The sequence below is a fragment of the Manis javanica genome, chromosome 17, assembly GCF_040802235.1.
Source record: "Manis javanica isolate MJ-LG chromosome 17, MJ_LKY, whole genome shotgun sequence".
Lineage (NCBI taxonomy): Eukaryota > Metazoa > Chordata > Mammalia > Pholidota > Manidae > Manis > Manis javanica.
Window position 1 is genome coordinate 21795920 of NC_133172.1, and position 21362 is coordinate 21817281.

General features: G+C 38.8%; 1 protein-coding gene across 7 annotated transcripts in view; it reads right to left on the bottom strand.

The window, feature by feature from the left end:
* DPY19L3 (dpy-19 like C-mannosyltransferase 3) overlaps positions 1–17792 on the bottom strand; it is a 75345-nt gene extending 57553 nt beyond the window's left edge. For 2 of the 7 annotated variants that reach the window (XM_037021456.2, XM_037021453.2), the window contains exons 1-3: positions 17100–17791; positions 15204–15351; positions 12911–13044 (exon numbers count right to left, since the gene is read on the bottom strand). In XM_037021456.2, coding sequence (XP_036877351.2) covers positions 12911–13044; positions 15204–15306 — 237 coding nt within the window. In that variant the 5' untranslated portion in view covers positions 15307–15351; positions 17100–17791. Of the gene's footprint in view, positions 1–3530; positions 3698–12910; positions 13046–15203; positions 15352–17099 lie in introns of those variants that run through there. The other 5 variants (XM_073226086.1, XM_073226085.1, XM_037021452.2 and 2 more) reach the window with 4 other exon arrangements.
* Positions 17793–21362: the final 3570 nt, after the last annotated feature.

Genomic DNA, 21362 nt, shown 5'->3' on the forward strand with positions numbered 1-21362 from the left:
TTCAGTTTAACTACTTTGCCTTTAGTCACTTGGCTTTTTGTGTTGTAACTGAAGGTTTGGCCTAACACGAGGCTATGAAGATTTATTCATATATTTTCTTCTAAAAGCTTCTTGGTTTCAGCTCTTACATTTAGGTCTATGATCCATTTTGAGTTAATTTTTGCATATATTATGAGGAAGGGGTCCAACTTCATTCTTTTGCACATGAATATCTAGTTGTCACCAGACCATTTGTACAAAAGATTATTCTTTCTCCACTTAATTGTCTTGGTACTCTTGTAGAAAATCAGCAGACCATAAACCTAAATGTTTATTTCTGGACTCTCTAAACTATACTGTTGATCTATACATCTATCCTTATGCTAGTACCACAATGTCTTGATTACTGTATCCTTTTATTAAGTTTTGAAATCAGGCAGTGTGAATCTTCCAACTCTGTTCTTTTTAAAAATTTAGACTATTTTGGCTCCTTTGAGTTTGCATATAAATTTTGGGACTAGCTTGTCAATTTCTTTAAAAAAAAATTCCACCTAGGATTCTGAGAGGGATCATGTTGAATATGTAGACCAATTTGGGGAGTACTGCCATCTTAACAATATTATTTTCCAATTTATGAACATGGCTTAAGTTTTCTCTTTTGTTAAATTTATTCCTAAGCATTTCATTCTTTTGTTGCTTGTAAACTGTTTTCTTAATTTCATTGGTTTTTGCTCATTGCTATAAACATAATTTTTGTATATTGCTCTAACAACCTGCAACCTTGATAAACTCACTTATAAGTTCTAATAGTTTTTTTAATGGATTCTATATAAAAGATCATGTCATGTCAAATAGAGACAGTTCTATTTCTTCCTTTCCAATTTAGATGCCTTTCATTTTCTTGCCTAATTTCCCCGACTAGATCCTCCATACAATGTTAAATACAAAAGGCTACAGCAGACGTCTGTGTCTTATTTCTGATCTTAAGGGGAAAGCTTTCAGTCTTTCACCATTAAGTATGTTAACTGTGGGTTTCTGGCAGGTGCCTTTTATGAGACTAGAGCTCTCTTCTATTTTTAGTCTGTTGAGTGTTTTTTTTATCATGAAGTGTTGTCAAATTTTGTGACATGATTTTTGGTCTCTTTTTAGATAATCACATGGTTTTTGTATTTTATTCTCCTAATGTGGTGGGATCATCCACTGCAAACTCATTCTTATTTTGAGTTACATATGTTACAAGGAAATGTTTGAATTTTTTTCAAATACCTTCTTTGCATCTTTTATAGTACTAACAAGCCAGTATAGTAATAGATTTCCCAACAATTTTCTTTGTATTCTTGGCATAAAAATAACTTTTTCCTGCTGTGTCATGCTTTCAATGTGTTACTAGATTCTCTTTACTAGTATTAATTAGGATTTTTGGTTCAATATATATAAGTGGGATTAGTCTCTGAGTTTTGTTTTTTCATATTATCTAGATTATATAGTTGATTCTCATTATCCATCTATTTGTAAATTTGCCTACTAGCTAAAATTTATTTGTAACAACAAAACTGACAGAATCAATTGCTGTGCTTTTGCAGTCTGTGCAGTGTTGAAAGATTTGACTCACCTAATGTGCACGGTTCCCAACTGTGATCTGCCTCTTGTTTCAGCTCTCACAGAGCTGATCAATCAGAAGATGAAGGGAGTAACACAGTGCAACCCAGTGGAGGAAGCCCCACCTCTGGGGCAAGGGGGATGGGGTTTGACTAACAACTGTTAGTGGGCAGCCTCAGGCAAGCCAACTTAACTTTTCTAAGCCTCATTTTCTCTTTTGTAACATAAAGAAAACAGGCTGCCAGGAGTTTTTAGGATTTAAGATAATAACCATGTAAGATATATGTGTGTATGTATTACATGTACATATTTCCCCAGCAGTAATTCAGTGTTCTCAGTGACTTTATAGAATATAACTGTTGGGAATAAAGAGAACATAACGGCTGGTAATAATATAGTTATACTCTGATCCTCAGTTTTTGGTATGTTTTGCCTGATTTATAAGAATAATTTGGAAGTCCTTCTCTTTGGTGTTCCAGAAGAGCTCAAATAATTGGGAATATTTTGGTTCTTCAAGAGTTTGGTAAAATTCCTCCATAAAATCAGTGAGGTATGATATTTGTAGGGGTGAGGGATAGGTAGCTCTTTATCAAGCTTTCTCTATCAGATCTATAGAAATAATTGTGTTTTCTGGGGCCAGTTTTGGTAATTTATGTTATTCTAGAATATCATCCATTTCATCCCTTCATAATTTGCATAGTGTAAGAATATAGTACTTTATCCTCCATTTACCCCATGGTCCCAAATACATAAGCTGGTGAGAATTATGCCTGGACTTGCCTGGGGCTTGTCCCACCTTATCTCTAAACATCCCGACCCTCCCCCAAGGCAACAAGTCAACCGTGAAGGGGAGACTCACCAAATTGAAGGCCAGTGTTGGGTGAGAAGACGAGTGACCGGGGAAATGGATGGTGAGCCCATGGAGGAGAATCGGGCAGTGAGGGTTCCCAAAGCAGCTCAAGTTCCCGGAGGAAGAGCAAAGTCAATGGGAGAGCCTCATCCGAGTCACGGCACCAATGAAAGGGTATCTCACCGCAACCCTCCTTACCCAGAACGACTCAGGAGACACGGGCCCACGCAAGAGACTTTATTATCTGAAAGAGAAAGTGGCTGCCCCAGAGGGGGAGAGAGAGAGAGAGTGAGAGAGAGGGAGCAGTAGGACAGCGAGACAGAGAGACAGAGAGGACAGAGAGAGAGCAGCAAGAGCAGAGAGAGCAAAGAGACAGAGAGAGCAGTAAGACAGAGAGACAGAGAGAGCAGCAGCATGGTGCAGAGTTGTGTCTTTTATTGTGGTGGATCCGCTTGGCCTGCCTTGGGGGAGGGTTGGGATGTTTAGAGATAAGGTGGGACAAACCCCAGATAAGTCCAGGCATAATTCTCACCGGCTTATGTGCTTGGGACGATGGGGTAAATGGAGGATAAATTACTATATTCTTACACATAGAATCAAACATAACAGTCTCCTGCAGCTCTTTACTGTTATGGTCTCTATTTCTACTGCCATATTGAAGGATATCTGCAGTTATTTGTTATTTTTTATTTGGGAAATTTGTACTCCCTATCCCATTTTTTTCTTTCTTTAGTTTTCACCCCCAAAATAATCATTCATTTATGTTTTCCTACTTTGTAGTTGATTAATTTCTCCTCTACCTTTATGCCTCCTCTGTTGCTAGATCATTTATATTCTAATTTTGTAAGTGGAATAATTCATGTTTATTCATTCTTATTTCATAATATAGTATTTAAAAGTGTTAGGCAGGGAAACAGATATGAGCAGGGTGGAAAGAGAATAAGGCCAGTAAAACCCACTAGAAGGGATTCAAGGAGTTAAACAATGAAAAATAGAAAGCTCAGAAGGCAGGAGCAACTTGGCCTAGAAGTTTGAATACTCCCCAGATAAAGAAAAGTATCTCAGCATAGCCTATCCTTTCATTGTGTCAATTAGCACATACCATTGTAAGATTTACTTTAGCTGGCTCAAAGGCCCAGCTTATTCATGAAGAATTCTATCTTAAAGCTAAGATTGCATTTTCATCAAACGGATGGTGGCTCAGCCCACATTACAGGCAGGGCAGACAGATGGTCTTGACTGATGCGCTTCCAGACAGAAGCTGATATCCTGGAAAAGAATCAAAGCAGTATATTGCTTGTGTCAAGATAAAAAAAAAAAAAAAGAAACCTAATGTCTTATCAAAGATGGACATTCTGAGACCATTTGGCAGGTCCACAACTGGCCCTTTGTCACTTTCCTGAAAATCCTCAACTGCCTATAAAGCCCCGGACCCTAAAACCTTAGGTGTGCTCCTCTCTGAGGTCACCCACCCTTTCTAAGTGCGTAACTTTAATAAAACTCTTTCCCAACCTTTCAGTGCGCTCCTCTGTCTGAGGTTGCCTGTACTTTCTAGGTGGGTGCAGCCTTAAAACTTTATCTCAGTCTTTCAGCGTGCCTCTTCTATGAGGTAGTTCACACTCCCCTTTCTCCAAGTGTACACTTGCTCTCTTTATATAAAGCTTAAACCTTTCAGGGCGCCTCCTCCCTGAGATCATCTACACTTTTTCTCTCTTTAACTGCTTCATTACTGTGTCTCTGCCCTTCAATTCTTTGTTGCGGTGGGGACAAGAACCAAGGAAAATACACAACGCCCCCTCTAACAAAGGTATAAATTTTCTTCTGAGTACTGCTTTAGCTGTATTCCACATCCTGAATATTGCTTCCATCATTTTCTAGATTTCATTTATAATTTCTATAAACTGTTTTAATTTCCTCTGTGACCCAGAAGAAATTTCTTAAGAAATATTTTTAGATTTCCAGGAAGTAATTTTTCTTAACTAGTTAGCTCTGATTTTTATTTTAATGAATGAATAAATTAACAAAAGAAGACAGTGTGAGTTCAGGCCATTCCCCTTGTCAGGAACAAGCTAAGATTATGCGCTTATCACATTGTGATTAGAGAATATTGTTCATATAATTTCTATATTTTTGGATGAGATTTTGTTAATGGCTTAATGTCAATATTTTATTGAATGTTCTGTGGATTTTTTATTAGAACATATATTTTCTTTAGATATTGATAGATTATATCTATCATATTCATTATTGTCCCTAATTCTTCCATATCCTTATTTTTGTCCATCTGTTTTTGAACTGAGAAAGAATTAAACACTCAATACTTAGGTGTTTCTGTATTTTTGTAATTGTATTTTCTATGGTTTTTACTTTATGAATATTGATGCTAAGTTATTTGGAGCATGGATAGTTTTATCTATGGTCTGCATTTTTAACATTGAAAATTTGCCCTTCTTTAACATTTTGTGTGATACACTCTTTTCCTTTTTTGCATTTATTTAGTAAGTCCTTATCCATACCTTTGGTCTAATCCTTCTAAGTAACTTTGTTCTGGGAGGATCACATAGCATGTGATTTGGATCTTGCTTTATGATCCAGAGTTCTTATTAGGTGAGTAAAGTACAATTGTATTTATTTATATAAAAATATTTAGATATATTTGTTAATACATTTTGTATCAGGTTCTTCTTGCTCTTTAGAACAATCCTTTACTATGTGACCTGTGTCTGCTTGTTTCTGCGTGCGTCTTTTAATTTGGAAGATTTACATTTTTTGTTCTGAAGGTACCTTTATAACTTCAAAGGATAACTTAATTATTTATTTCTATGTATAGTATCTACTGACATTCTATAACAAGTAATGATCATCTTATGAAATTTATACTACTCTGCCCAATTTGACTCAGTATTATTTTCCTTGGAATTTTCTTTTGTATACTATATATCTAATTCTTGACTTATTTTAAAACAAAACTCCTTCACTTCTAGCTATAAAAGATAAATCAGGATATTTCCACCATCTTTTCCCTTCTTCTTCTAACTTGTGTTATTATATTATTTTGTTACTATTAGATAGTAATTATAACATTATGTTATTACATTGTTTATATATGCTTTGTTCTGTACCTAGTCTTAGTCCTACTGTTGCATAAATTTGAACCTTACTGATGATCTTTCTGCCATTGTTTTGCCTTTAATCTCTTGGCTGGATAAAGTTTTCCTCTACCAATTTCTTCAGGTATCCTTAAAAAAAAATATATTTTCCAGAATAAAAAAATTTGTATGGTGCTCTATACTTGATGGAATGACTGGATTAAAGTATGTAAACACACTCTCTTATGTGAATCCTTTATAGATATAACTTAAGGTCTTTCAGCATTTATTTGCTACTGTGTAAAAGTTGGAGCCAGATTAACCTTTTTCTCTCCTTATTGGTAACTTGGTCTTTTTTCTGGATGTCCAAAGGTTTCTCACCTCTTAAATCCAGTAATTTTGTAGAATTAGATCCTGCTAATGATTTTTCTAGGCCAAGTTTTCCTGGGACTCATTGTGCCCTCTCAATTTGTAGATTTGTCTTCTTTTATTTTGAGAAAGTTTTCTTGAATTATATCTTGAAGCCATTTGGTTCTCTTCTTTTGGGACACAAATGTGTGTTTGCTGTTGCCTTCCTCAGCTGTCACTAATACTTAAGTTTACTAATTTAATTTCATCTATTTTTATTAGTCCCATCCAACATTTCTCTTTCTGTGCTTTCTCAAGACTCTAGTCTCCTGTGTGTTGCTTTCAACATGGTAATTAATTCTATTACAGTTATAGCTTAATTCTATTTCTTGCCTAAGTTCTGCCAGTTCATGTCTCCTGTTCTTTCGTTATCTTTCCAGAGAGGATAATACCTGTAAAGATGGTATATACCTTCTTATATCCCTGCTTTGAATTCATTTTCCATGGTGGCAAATGTTTTATTTCATTTATTTGTTAATGTAACATGTTCAGTCATAATCTTCATGTCTCTGTTGTAAAATCTTTCTGGTGGCTGTTTTTCATCTCTCATTTGTTCTTGTTTTTCTCCTCCCTTTTTTTTCTTGCAGTATCATTGTACAGATCTTGTAGTTCCTTTCGATTACTAATCATTTCTGAGTGTGGCAAGTTCTTATTAAACCAGCTACTTGCAGGAAATTCATTTAGGGGAGAAGCCACAGCCTTAACTCAGGACGGGTTTACAAGAATGAGATCCTTAGACTTTTCCTCATTTTAGTCAACTGAGATTGGTAGCCTTGGGGCTATTCAAGATGCAAATTTATTCTCTAGCCCAGTCTTCTTAAATTCCACTTTTATAAAAATAGCTTGTCTCTGTGATTACTCCCTTTACCCTGCCTAGCTTGCTGCTCTTTCATACCAAAGTATATGTAGGGAAGCTTCTGTCAAACCTCTTCACATGTAACCCCTGTCCTACCCAGGGGACCTTTGGTCTTACTCTTCACGATATGCTTAGCAACTTTGGAGAACTAGGCTTTGTGGCTTCATCTGAGATCAGCAGCCCTGAGGCTCCTCTCTTGGCACTGTTCCACATTCCTCTGAGTTTCTCTATTTTTGACAACTCTTTCTCATATAATGTGGATTACAGACCTCTCTTAGCTTCATGAAAGATGGAATCTGTTTTTCACTTTCCTTAAATGCTCTGACGTAATTCTGAAAAAAGGGACTGACATCTTTACACTGCCACTTTAAAACAAGAAGTAAAGTAAGAAATTTTAGGGGTCTAACCACACAATTAGAAACAATCTAACCAAAATTGGGAGCATAGGAGCAGTAAAATAACTAAGAGTATAACAATTTCAAAAATATTGTTATATAACTGTAAATATTTACATAATAAATGTTAAAGTTTTTGAAAATAATATAACTATATGTGGAAAAAGCACATTATGTATTTGATTATAAAAACTATATTGGGATCATAAGTAAGTAAAATACATACACATATAGGATGAAGAATGGAAGGGAACAATGAAAACTGGTTTTTGTTAAAGGTAATGAATACTCAGTAATGTCTTTCATTTAAAAGTTTTGTTGTCACAGTACAGTCTGTGAAATAAAAAACACATGTTCAAAATATACAAAGAATCAAGACCATATAGGTTTTTACTCTAGCATCTACTAAATACAAATTAAAAATACACTGACTGGTTCCTCACTTGCCAGTACTTAACTATATCTTATCCCTGAAGGCAAGCTCCAAAAGTTGTATTCTTCTGTTTTAGTTCCAACCTAGATCTTTTATAGCAGCCAGTCATCTCCCCATCTTCCCTACCTTCCCAACTTGCTTCACCCCAAGAGGCTAACTCTACTTCAAGTAGACCATTATTATCACTATAGACCACTGATAATGTACTGGGTACCAGGGAAGTACAGCAAGTAAGAGCATGGGCTTTGAACTTTTAGTCTGTTTTGCTTTAATAAAGGGCAACCAAAAAAGCAGGTTGCATTTAAAGGACATTTTAGAGTCAAAATGTTTGGTTTTGGAGACAACCAGATTAGATACTTGTAAAATGCACCTAAAATAGTGCCAAACACATAGCAGACATTTAATAATGGGTGTTCTTAAAAAATCTCATATATTTTTCCAGTTTCCCACCAAGGGAAATATAACACAATGGTTAAGACAGTAAGAGAAGAACTTTCTAATTTAAAAAATATGCTAGGATAGGATACTACATATATACTTTCTATGAGCATTTAAAACCAACATCTACAGCTTTCAAGTTGCTCTGTTCCAAGGTTCTCACATTTCAAATACTAATATTGCTATGAACACTTAGAAAATAATTTTGAATGCACAGACGCAGTGTGTGATTTGTTTATTTTATAAGCAATATTTTAACTCTCTGCATAATTGCAACTAATTTGAAGTATTCAAGAGAAGATCAAAGTATTTTCATAAAAAACTAGCCTAGCAATTTTGGTTAAGTTACCACAAATACAAAAGGACAACAGATTTACACTTCTCAAATATTCCCAACATCCTCCATTATAAAAACGGTGTAAATTATAGGACAAAATTTATAAAGGCATATTAACTCTGAAAATGAGATTTTCCTTGGGCTCTGATCAGTAACACCTCTGATTTTCATTGGTTATTCAAAGATAATATACACATATTTTTAAATTACATAAAATTTAAAATTTAGTTCCTCAGTTGTACTAGCTACATTTCATGTGTTCAACAGTTATACTGGACTTGTGGCTACTGTAGTGGACAGTACAGACAGAGATCATTTTCTTCACTGCAGAGAGTTCTATTGGGGAGCACTGGGTTTATGCCATCTAAGATAAAAAATAAGCCAAATGCCTATGCTAGAGGTATCATCAGGTTTGAGAAACAGAACATTGGAGGATTCTTCTGTGATACACACATATGCACACACATACACACACACATGCACATGTACATACATCTGCTCTGTAAGATACTGCTTGAAATAAAGGGGGAAAAATGCAGTGAGACTAAGCTCAATTGTAAGTTTTAGGGGACGGGTGGTGAGGAGAAACCTGTCAGAGCACCAGCCTGTTTTATAGCTTCTCCCAGATGGTAGATGAACACAGGCAGAAACTAGCCTAGGGTCTCTTTCTCACTGGACACACTTCTCAAACAATCTTGCCCACATATCTACAAGCTGGTCATATGAAAGTGTCCATTTTCAACACAGAAGGAACTCCTGCCTTTGGATCCATAAATCCAGCTTCCTTTACTCTACATCTCTACTTGCACTGTTTTTACAATGACTCACTGTAAACATCCAAACCAGAACCTATCTTTTCCTGAATTGCTGCCCCCTGTGTAATAAAGAATTTGGCTGGTCTTTGTCCCCAGTTCCTGGGAGGAATAAACCCTCAAATTTTCTGAATGAAAAGAGTATCTTTGTTATTCATGGTGGACCCCTTAGGACCCAAATCAGATAGTCTCTGCTAAGAAGGTAACTCATGGAGGCTGGCCATGACAACCATGTGATTACAGGGCTGAGCTTCTGGGCCAGCTGTTATCAGCAACCTCTGGGGAGTGGTGGAGGACTGTGCCCACAACCTATGAGTTTGGCTGAACTCTGGATAGTTGGTGTCAGAAGTTATTGGACCCTCCAGATCTGCTCCAGCTGCAGGGCTCATTATCACAGTGAATACCCATCTATTCATCTGCTAATGGGAGAAGGCAGGTCATTACTGGTGATTCTTCCCTCTCAGTAGTCCGCCACGCAAAAGACCAATCAACACAGCCTTCCAAGTCTACCACCAAAAAAGCTCTGACTCTGTCCACTTCTTTCCAACTTCTGTCCAGGCTACAGAACCTGACATGTTCTGGTCTTTTCCTCCCTTTTACCATTCTCCTCATTGCTCATTAAATTCTGGCCATATGTGCTTTCTCTCTGGTACTTGACAAGTTTATTCCTACTTTAGAGCCTTTTACTTGTCACTCTGTCTGCTTAGAATGTCATCACAGGCCTTAGCATGGCTGGTTCCTTCTTATCATTTAAGTCTAGATATAGAGCTTTTAAGTCATCCTCAAAATGGTCTGCTTTTCCTCCCAATTTCAGGTAGCTGCTCAGTAACTATCTCATCACCCTGTTTGATTTTTTACCACAGTACTTATTTCTTGGTAGTTTCTGGCTCTTTTAATCTCATCAGAATTAAGTTCCACATCATATTCAAATGCTATATTCTCGGGGCCTAGGTCAGTGTCAGGGACCCATAAGATAATCATTTACTGAATGTCTTAATTGGATATTCAGATATTACTGAATCCAAGGAACTGGATTCTTTTGGTGGTTTCCTCTCACTGTAGTCTTGCCCTAAAGTGCATTCTCCACACTGTAGCCTGAGCCATCTTTGAAAGACACCAATATGATGACATCCCTGCTTCATTAAAAAGAGCTCATTCCTATGTTCAAAGAAAGGTCAGAAGCACAGAGGAAAGGTCCCTTTGTGATCTGGCCTCTGTTTACCATTCCGAATATATTCCTCTCCCCATCTATTCTCCAGCCAGGCTGAACTATGCCTATATACCTTAAGCACTCCAGACTCTCTCACACCTCAAATTTCCTGTACATGTCTGTTCCCTATGACATTCACCTTTCTAATTTGCCTGATTAAAGCTTCTCATCCTTCAGGTCTCCTTAACCAACACTTCCTACAGAAAACCTTCCCTTATCTTCCAAAACTGGGTTAGGCTATCACTCCTGTCTGCCTCCACAATACTCCATCTCACCCCATCACAGTCCTGATTTTGTCTGCCTGTATCTGCTTCAAGAGCGTAAGCTCCTTGGAGGTAGGGGCCTTGTCTTATTTGGTGGTTTTGCTACCACTGAACACAGTGCTTCCTTGCAAAATGTACATGTTCAATATATATTTATTGTATTAAATTATTACACTGGAACAGCTGCTGGCAAATTCATAAGTCTTCATTATTCCTTCCATGTTCCCCATAGTGTTTAAAGGTTATCCACAGAAAAGGCGCTCAATAAGTACCAGTTAAAAGTATAATAACTTCCTTAACCTGGTAAGAGTAAAGAGGGAAAAATCAAGGATGCTCAGGTTTCTTGATAATGAGGTACACTTATTTGAGGATACTAACAAAGCCACTTTTAAGTTTTAAAGAGCTAGACATATAGTTTAAAATTAAGTTATGTGATATCTTTCAGCACATCTCCTTACTACAGTTATTAGCATTAAATTTCATCTATATGCCCACACAGGGATATCACAACATTTATTCAAAATAATTGTGTTAATAAATATGCATTAAATTGTGTAATTTTAGGGAATCTGTATATAAGCACTCCATTTTAAAGAGATATGGGTAAGTAAAATTTTTCTTGATAAGAAAAACTACCAATTGTCACTGAAAGATAAGAATTATTATTCTTTGGTACCATGACAATTTGCATAAATATATATAGACAAATACATGCTGTACTTATAAAGCAGTATGACAGACTTTTAAAATAAACATATTAGAAGTTATTCATATAAATTACATTTGTCATCCAAAGTAGTCTCCGTTGGAGACTCATTCCAGTAACAGAACCAAAGCTCAAAAATATTTTGGGAAACCCTCTTTGGAAATTGTCTTTAGATGCTGCATTGATTCTTTTGAATATTCTCACAGATGACAATCTTTGACTTGAAAGTGAATTTTACCTTTTTAGGCAACTAGTCATTAGAAGCCATGGTAGTAAATAAGAGCAAAGATCCTAACAATTTGGATCAAGTGTAAGATACATTTGGATGAAAAACACTGGCAATGTGCATTGTTTTGTATCAAAAACACTTACAATGAGTCAATTTCCTTGTGTAAGTGATGTTCTGAAAATAATACCAAATTTAAAGACAATTAGAAATGTTTTAAAAGAGACAGAGAAGAAAGACAAAGAAACTGATGTTTAAAAGTCAGACCCTCTTAAGAATGTGATGAAAATTATGGCTCCTTTATTATTCACAATAGCTAATATATGGAATAAACCTAAGTGGCCGTTCATAGATGAATGGATAAAGAAAATGCAATACATATACACAATGGAATATTACTTAGCCACAAAAAGAATGAAATCTTGCCACTTGTGACAACATGGATGGATCTAGAGGGTATTATGCTAAGTGAAATACGTCACACAGAGAAAGATAAATTCCGTATCTTTACATGGGCAATCTAAAAAATAAAACAAAACAGAAATAGACTCAAACACAGAGAACAGATTGGTGGTTGTCATAGGGGAGAGGGATGGGGGGATGGGCAAACCAGGGGAAAGGGATAAATAGGTTAAAAAATATTTTTAGGTTTGATTATTGTAACATGGTTCTGCTTTGGAGATCTGGGTGAAGATTATATGGGAATTCTTTGAACTAATTTTACAATGTTTTGTTGGCTCTGGAATTATTTCAAAAGGTTAAAAAATATATATGCATAAAAAAATATATATATATGTGTATATATATATATATATATATATGCATATTTAACCTAAACAAAAAAACCTGATCACAGTGTCAAAAAAATTAAAAAGAATGGCTCCTTTCCCCAGAAAAATAATGACTCCTCACCCCAACCTGGATTACTTGTAATATTAAAGGTACAAACACATTGAGATCATCTATGAAGATTCATAGATTCCACAGTGTAGAGTAGTGGCTTTTTATTTTATTTTTTTACTGTACCTGACAGAAAAAAAAAATGTATACTGTGACCCAGTTTGTACAGCTATACATACAATTAAAATAAAAATTTTACAATTCTCAACCCTAGTATATGTGCTAGTACTAAATGATTGACTACAAAGATTCTGATTACAAAGTTCTGAGTAAAACACAGAGTTTTTACTCTATAGCCAAACCTTTTAAAAGATTGGATTCTTTATGGCAAAACTGCATTGTTTTGGTCATTCATCTATATGGCTACCACTGATAACTAAATCACAGAACAGTTATGGAAACTTCATACCTTAATATTAGAAAACCATAAATCATTTTCATGTAAAGTGGCCAAGTAGACAGATGTAAAAAGTCCAATGCAAAGGGCAATGGTTACACCAACTGTAAATGACAAAATCTTCCATAATCTTCTATTGGTACAACCTTTAAGGAAAATGAAACAGGTAAATAACTCAGCACAGGATTTAGAATTTAAGAGTTCTACTTCACACTATCAAGTATGCTAAGTTCTAGCTGCCTATCATTCATGAAGCTTTCCCTGTCCCTAGCGGATAGATAGGGCTCCTTTCTGATTCCACAGACTTGTTTTCACGCTTTTATTATTTTTACCTTATTGTAATTAACTGGTCACTTGTCCACTTACCCAATGAGAGTGTGAGCTTCTTCAGGATAAGTACATTATCTTATTCGTCTTAATATCTAAGGGCTTGTGTTTGGCCTACTTCAGTAACTGGTTTAACTCTGAGGGTTGTTCAATGGAAGAATAAATGAGTTACATGTCTAGAATATAAACTGTCTTTTAGGTCTAATTACAATTTGTGGTGTATTCATTAAAAGATACCAAAAACCTGATTACTTAAAATTTAAAAACCCAAACCCACAGGAAAAGAAATCCATCATAGCTCAAGGGGCATATAAACTAGGCAAAATATTTATAGCACATAGAAGAAAGCTTAAATATCCTTAATATAGGATAAATACCTTCAGGATAATAAAAAACAATGAATATTCCATAGGAAACAAAGAACATGAATATGCAATGCACAGAATAAAAAAAGGGCAATAAACTTAATAGACAGGAAAAAAAAGGTTCAAAGTCATTAGTATTAAAGAAATGCAAATCAAAACACTAAGCTCTAACTATTAAAATGTTGGTCAATTTGATAGCTTAAAAATGCTAATACTATCTTTTGGTAAGGGTACAAAAAACCCCGGATTTTTCAAGCACTGCTGGTAGAAAAATAAACTGGTACCTCTCTGGAATGCAACATAGGGAGTAAAAGCCACCAAAGTAATCATACCATTTGACTAAATGTAGGCATATGCCACAAATAAATAAGGTTTTAAACAAACATTTGGCCACAAGGATATTTATCACAGTTCTGTTTGTATAGGTAAAGGGTTAAAAATCATTTAAGTATTCAACCAGGAATTAAATAAATTATGCTATAGCTACACAATGACTATACATTGACAATATTTTAAAAATACACTGACATGTTTATAACATCATAAGAGAAATATAGCAACATAAAAAAAGCTAGGGTCTCAATGTTGCAAAACTATGAATGCTTGAAGGTATGTAAGTGCAGAGAGTGACATTTAGACAGCAAGAAAAAGTGTCATAGGTAGTAGTCTCAGGATGGGTGGGTTTTGGGGAATATTTTTTTCCTTTTTGTTTTTCTTTAGTTTTCAGTTTTTTTTCTGACATGAATAAATATTGTTTTGGTAAAATGAACAATCCTTAAAGTTATATATTAATTTAAAAAACAAACTTGAATTTGCATTGTCCAAAACTGCTAAGTTGGATGGCATGACTTAATATAGATTAACTTTATTTTATAAAACTGTTTCCCCAAATTACTTTGCTAGCTCTGGCTGGTATAACATGGCTGCAATTAATATGAATTCTGTCAAATATCCAAAATAGCTGATGGACATGGAATTTTTCATGCCTACTTTAAAAAATCTTGACAGCGCTTAGTTAAGAAAGCAACTCTGAAGGCAGTAAGTTGGTAATTAATGTCACTTGATGAATGGCTTTGCAAGAGTCTTCAGCGTTACATAAACAACTTACCAAATTCTAACCACTTTCTCACAAGAAAAAAGCAAAGGAGAAAATTTCAGGAATTTGACTAAAAATAAATTAAAAATGTTTGATTCATCTTTCAACACTTTATTAAAATGAGAAACTCATTCAGAGTAAGGCTGTATAGTGTCAACAGCATACACAAACCAGAAAAATTAGAAACAGACTAAAATATGAACAGTGTGGGGGAAAGCATTACTCTACAAAGTCAGAGGATCAAAGGATCAAACTATTACAACCAAAAGCTACTGAACAAGAGGTGAGAAACAAGGGGTTCTACTCAGAGCTCTTTCATCTTTTATCCAATTATAACTGTCAAGCCAATATTACCAAAATGTAGTCAAATTATTTGTTAAACTAAAAATCAGGGTATTAGAACAAGGTTCCTCAACTGTTAGGTCTCACTGAATTTTTATCCTATCAGACAATGATATTTTCACATGCAGAAATAAAAGCAACCTCCTAAAATGTTGCTTTAATTTAAATCACCTACCAGATGGCAATTTATTTTCCAACTTCACATTTTCTTCTTGTGCTGCATAATTCTCAGAAATTTCTGTGGTTTTTATTCCTTTTCTTTGCCTGATGGATATCATGGTGTCAAAGACTTATATGCATTGTCCTTCCAAACGTTCCCGCTCCTACAAACAACAGTGAAGTCAATTGCCATCCATAAGCAGTAACCTCCCTCCTGAAAACATCCTGGGCTAAAGTGAATTTACTTGAGTGTATTCCCTCGCTTAGCATGCCCTCCCATTTTCCCATTTTAACCAGCCTTCAAAAGCTACTCAAAGACACAACACAAATATTTACTTTATATTAACACACCATATTTATGAAATGCCTATTTTACAGCAGGCACTACCATGAGTTAGGAATACAGGTAAGCATCCCAGACAAGCCCCTTTCTTCCAGGAAGCCTTTTTTCTTTGGATGCGCCAGCCCCTGCTGATCCTTTTCTTTTCGGAGCCATAGCAGTTAGCATAAAATTTATCACATAATTATGTAGTTTTATATTCTTTTCCACAGTTCTGCATTACGTGAGAGGTATTCAGTAGTAAATCTGATAGACTAATTTTGAGGAATTGAAGTACTGTTTTGTCTCAGGTATCTGAATTTTCATACTGCTGTTCTTTTAAATCAATTCACACAGAAAGCTTTAGGAATGTGCCTCAGTGGTGATGGCAGCGGGGGTGTGCCAATCAGGGCAGCTGCTATCCTAGGGAGCAACAGTGGGAGGAAGACAGGGAGCAGGAGCCTGGTTTGGAAGCAGCAAGTGGGAGGCGTGGGTATGGTAGCAGTGAGTAAGCTGGCTACAGTCCCCAGAACATCTTGCTTCACTCCTCTGAATGTGATTAACGTTTTACTAATAATTTATTAAGTATGCCCAGTTGCTGGACACGATTGTGTGGGCAGTTTAATTCCTAAAGGTAAACAACTTGCTCTATAGAAAAGAACCAACCAACCGACATCGTACGATTAATTTACTCACTCATTCATTCAAAACTAAGTGAGAAGCAAAACATACTTTTAAGTACAACATAAAATGGAGCATCTGGAGCAGCGAGATAGAAAAGGAAAATCCGCAAGGTCGTAGTGCCAGAGACGGGCTCACCCCATAATTACTTCATCCTCCAGTCGTGCCCTAAGGGCTCAGAGGGGAGTTGCAAAAACCCCACAACATACGCTCTAACACGTTACAACAGAAGGGAAACAAACATTCGAGTGCCATCTACGTGTCGGGCACTGTGGTAACCGCACGAACTACACGACCGAAGTTCCCGCATTAATTACAAGGAATGCCATCTTAATGTTTGAAAGGGGTAATGAAAGCGCGGCTGTGTTCTTGATCACTACGACGGGCTGTCCTGTACCGAACATCCCGGGGTCGCTGCAGCGCACGTTATTCGGCTCACCTTCGCACACACCCCTACAGCCCCAGGCCCCCGCAACGCCGCGCGACGGCCGCCGGACACGTTGAGCAACTTGCTCCAGGTCACCCGGGGAGTCGCGCGGCCGCGCAGGCCAGGCACCAACCAGGCCTCGTCTCCGCCCGCGCGGCCAGAGCGAAGTCGCCCGAAAACGCGACCGCCCTCCGCCAACTTCCTCACTCTGGAGTTGCCGCCCTGGGCCGCATTTCGGGCGGACGAACGCGCAGCCCCGTCCCACACCCGGGCAGCCGAGACGCTGCGAGGGCCAGCGCCGCACCCCCTGACTGAAAGACGCGGCGGGGCGGCCCGCGGGCTGGCGCTCGTCGCGGCGGAGTCCGCAGAACGCCGTCAGGCAGGGCTCAGCGCAGCCTGCCTGCCGGCCACTCCGAGGTCGACAGCCGAAGCCCCGCGCCCGCGCTTCCCCTCGCGCCACCGCGGCCCCACACGCTGCCACAGACCTGCGGCCTCAGCAGTCGTCGCGCGGCTCCGGGCAGGAAAGGAGGCTGGCCGGGCTGGGGGCGCTGAGGGCCGCGGGGGCGGGGCCACACGACAGCACGCCACACGCCGCGGGGAGCGCGAGGACCGGGTAGCCTCGGAGCTTTGTGCGACACCCCAGAAACGGGGAACTGGGGGCGTTAGCGGCCCTGGGGAAGGGGCGCGCCGGGGAGGCCGGGCCGCTGAGGCCGCGCCCATAGGCCCTGGGAGCCGTCCGTCAGTGTGAGCCCCCGCCCCGTCTCGTGCGGCGCCGGCCGGAAGGAAGCGGCGCACTTCCGTTCGCCGGGTCTGGCGGGTTTGTTAAGTCCTGTGACCCCCCGGGGACTGCGCGCGGAACCGTGGGATAGCCGCCGCCAACCCGAGGCCTCCACGTTCCTTTCTTCCCCGCAGACTCCCGCCACTCCAAGGCCAGGAGACACGGGCGGCTCGGGAAAGCAGGCGCCCGGCTCCGAGAGGGGTCGCCTCAGGTCGGATGGCGGGAGCTGTGGTGCCACTGCGGGGGGCCTGAGCGGGGGCCGGCGCGGGGCCCCGCACAGCTCTTCTTAACCGCACGGGTGGATGCGGAGGGTTCGGTTAGGCGTGTTGCGTGTAAGCCCACCGACCACGCGACCAGCTCAGCTTCCCGCCAAGTGAGGTCTGGCGCGCCCCCTTCCCGGGTCTGGACAAATTCCCAGGTCCCGGCTGCCGCTGATGTGTGCTCGGAGGTCTTGTACTGACCGCACAGGAGAGTATCCACAGAGATACTTTGGCGTCTCCAAAGATTCCCCTCTTATGTTGGGGGGTCCTATTTCCTTCTTAGGTTTGTCTTCCAGAATATGCTCCCGTGTCAGTCCGTCAACGAACTGGAGTGTAAAGCCTCTTGAGAGCGCTACAGTGCGGTACACCTGGATATCTTTGTTAATTACACTGCAAACTGCAAAGCAGTGTAACAGATAAAAAGCCTTTTGTCAGCAGATACACAAGCCACATGTTAATTGATTTTTTTGTTAAGGAATGGTCCTCTGGGTCCTTCTGTGAAAAGACTGCCCATCTGGCTGATTCCAACACAGAATCACTTCAGGAAGCCTATCCTAGTCACCCCTGTTATTTTCTCCTCCATGTGTCTTGCTATTAATAACAAGTGCACTTTCTGTGCAAATACAGTTGAGGTATCTGCTGGGTGGCTTTAATAAAAATAAATGCCAGCTGTTTGTTCAGATGGCATTTGTCATGTTTCACCATGGTTTCTTTGATGGTTGGGACCTGAGAGCAGGAACTGTATGTAGTCTTTCACCTTAAGGAGCTGTACATAAAAGAGGTGTGCGCTTAATAAATACGTATGTAAATTTATTCCTTATTAAATAGGATTTTCCCCCTTGTTAATTTTATAGAGCTTTTTCTAAAATTGTCTCATTCTCAGAAAAAATGTGTGCATGGTGAAACAAGCATCCCTCTTGAGTAAAGGGAATAGAACTCAATAGCAGCTGCTTATTTTAATGTTATAAAATGGCTTTACTAAGATAAAGCTTTGAAACTTCTTAAGTAGTTTTCCACTAATGAGAGTAAGTCTTGGGAATGAATAAGTAAATGAGGCCTTCGTTCTGATACACCAGCTCTGGGAATGGTGAATAAGGAGTAGTGAGCCTTTTTCCCCAGTGAGGCCTGGTCATGGACTGTGACTGCAGTGGTATACGAGATTAGTTGTTTGTATTATGTTTTGAAACCCAAATAGGTTCTCTGGCCTTTCCCCTATTGGGGCCAGCAACAGCTATGGTGTGGTCCTCTAGAACAGTTCAACTCCCAAGTATGGTCTTGAGACCCACCTGAGGCATCACCATCCCTCTAACAAGGGGGCTTGTTAGAAATGTAAAAAAAGAATAAATGTAAATTATACTGTAATGTATAAGGGTAGAGGCCCAGAATCTGTTTTAAGTGCTCTGTGTGAGTTTGAGCTCAGCAAAGTTTGAGAGCTATGGAAGAACCTTGGTGCTCAAAATGTGTAGGTCAGTAACCTGGGACCTTTTCAGGAGTGCAGGACCTCAAGCCCCGCCTACTTAGCCAGAATCTGCATTTTAATATAATCTTCAAGTGTTTGTACATCACACTTTGAGAAGCACCACACTGTTCACATCCTTCCTATAAAAACATATGCCTTGGGACCAAGGGAGACAGCTTTCCCTTTACATTGGCTTTTTTCTGTCTGATATACAGTGTTCCATTTTAAATTGCTTGGCTTAGTGGAATGAACACTCTTGATCACTCCTGTGTTCTGTAACAAAAGACTCCTAATATTTCTCCAGTCTACCTTTCTGGGATTCATTTTCAGTTTCTTTTGTAAGCTCCTCTTCCTTTGAAAAAAATCAATGATTTCTCTGGCTCATGACTACAATTTCCACTGATTCTCTGATGCCTCATAAATTTTTGTGTCCAGGGAATCTCCTGACCTCCATTTCCGGTATATCCACTGCCTATTGGACATTTCCATGTATGCAAGCACCTCAAACTCAACATGTTAAAAATTAAGTGTTTTCTAATCCCCCAGCTTTTCCTCCCAGGAGCCCCACTTACCTAATTGTGCAAGTCAAAAACCTAGGAGCTAAATTTGATTCCTGCCTCTTGTGAAATCCATATATCCAATCAATGACTTCTGCTGGGCTTATTCCTAAGTAGTTCAGAACTTGTTCAACTTGTCCCCACCTCTCTTAATCCAAGTTACCGTTTCTTGTTGGAATCAATTCAGTAGCTTGATTGCCTTACCTCTCTACCTGCCTGCTGCCCTGCTCACTCAATCCACCCTCCATGTAATAACCAGACTGATCTTAATAAAATATAAATCTTTTGAGTAAAAAGCTAACCTTTTCAAACAATATTGCTTCTCTCTCACTTACCAATTTTACATTTCCCTGTATGGCCCCGGAAGATGACTGGTTAGCCAGAGACGGGTAAGATTCCTCAAGGGAGGAACAACCTAAGACAGGCACAGTCGCAGGGGGGCCATCAGGTGAAAAATTGGGGATGAACAGAGGTGAGGCTTAGAACCTCACCCCCCGTTTTGAGAGAAATCTTCTGCATCCGTGGATGTTTTGTTGCCCTTGTCTGGCTTGGATTAATACTTAGTCTATCGGCACACACCTGATCATCTACATTTGCTTTCTTACAACACTAAACTATGTTTTCTACCTTTATCTTGCATCTACCTACCACTTCAGCATTTTATTTAAAAAAATAATAATAATAATAAGGGAGAAATGTGGGATTCACATATAAATCAAGTATAAAAATCAAATGAATATTCATATTTGACCTGATTGTTTATAGTTCATAATGCGTGATCAAAACCGAAAGTTTCTGTGATGACTGCCCTTGTACTGTTCACCATGTAAGAACTTATTCACTATGTAAGAATTTGTTCACCATGTAAGAACTTGTTCGTTATGCTTCAGAAGATCGGAGACTGATGAGAATTAGGCTTGGGGTGGATTAATGATTGTGCATTGAGTCCCCTATACAGAATTTTATTGTTGTTAACCATTTGATCAATAAATATGAGAAATGCCCTCTCAAAATATATATATATATAAATCTTTTGGTGACTTACTTTCTTTGTAAAAAAGGCTCAACATAGCTTACAAGTACTGTCATGGATCGGGCTCCATTTACCAGTCTAGTCTCATCCCTACTTAATATTCATAAATTTCCTTCAAAGTTTTTATAAATGGCTTCTTTGTACTAAGATAAAGCTTTGAAACTTCTTAAGTAGTTTTCCACTAATGAGAGTAAGTCTTGGGAATGAATAAGTAAATGAGGCCTTCGTTCTGATACACCAGCTCTGGGGATGGTGAATAAGGAGTAGTGAGCCTTTTTCTGTTCAGCCTTTAAATGTCAAATGATCCTTGCTGCCTGGTGTTTATACCCTTGTACACTCCCCTTTCACTGAATCGTAGTTGTTTTCTGTGTGATTAATAGAACACCATGTAGTGACATTGTGGAACTTCTGAGACCAGCTCATAAATGACATCCCAGTTTCAGCTGTGGCCTCTTGGATTGCTCACATAGGGGGACCCCAGCCTCCAGGTTATGAGGATATGCGAATAGCCTGTGGAGAAGGCCACATGGGCAGTAACTGGCCTCTGGCGGACAACAGGATCACCTTGCCAGGCATATAGGTGAGTCACCTTGGACGAATATCTGCCAGCTCCAGGTCAGCCTTCAGAGGACTGCAACCTCATGAGAGATCCTGAGAGAGA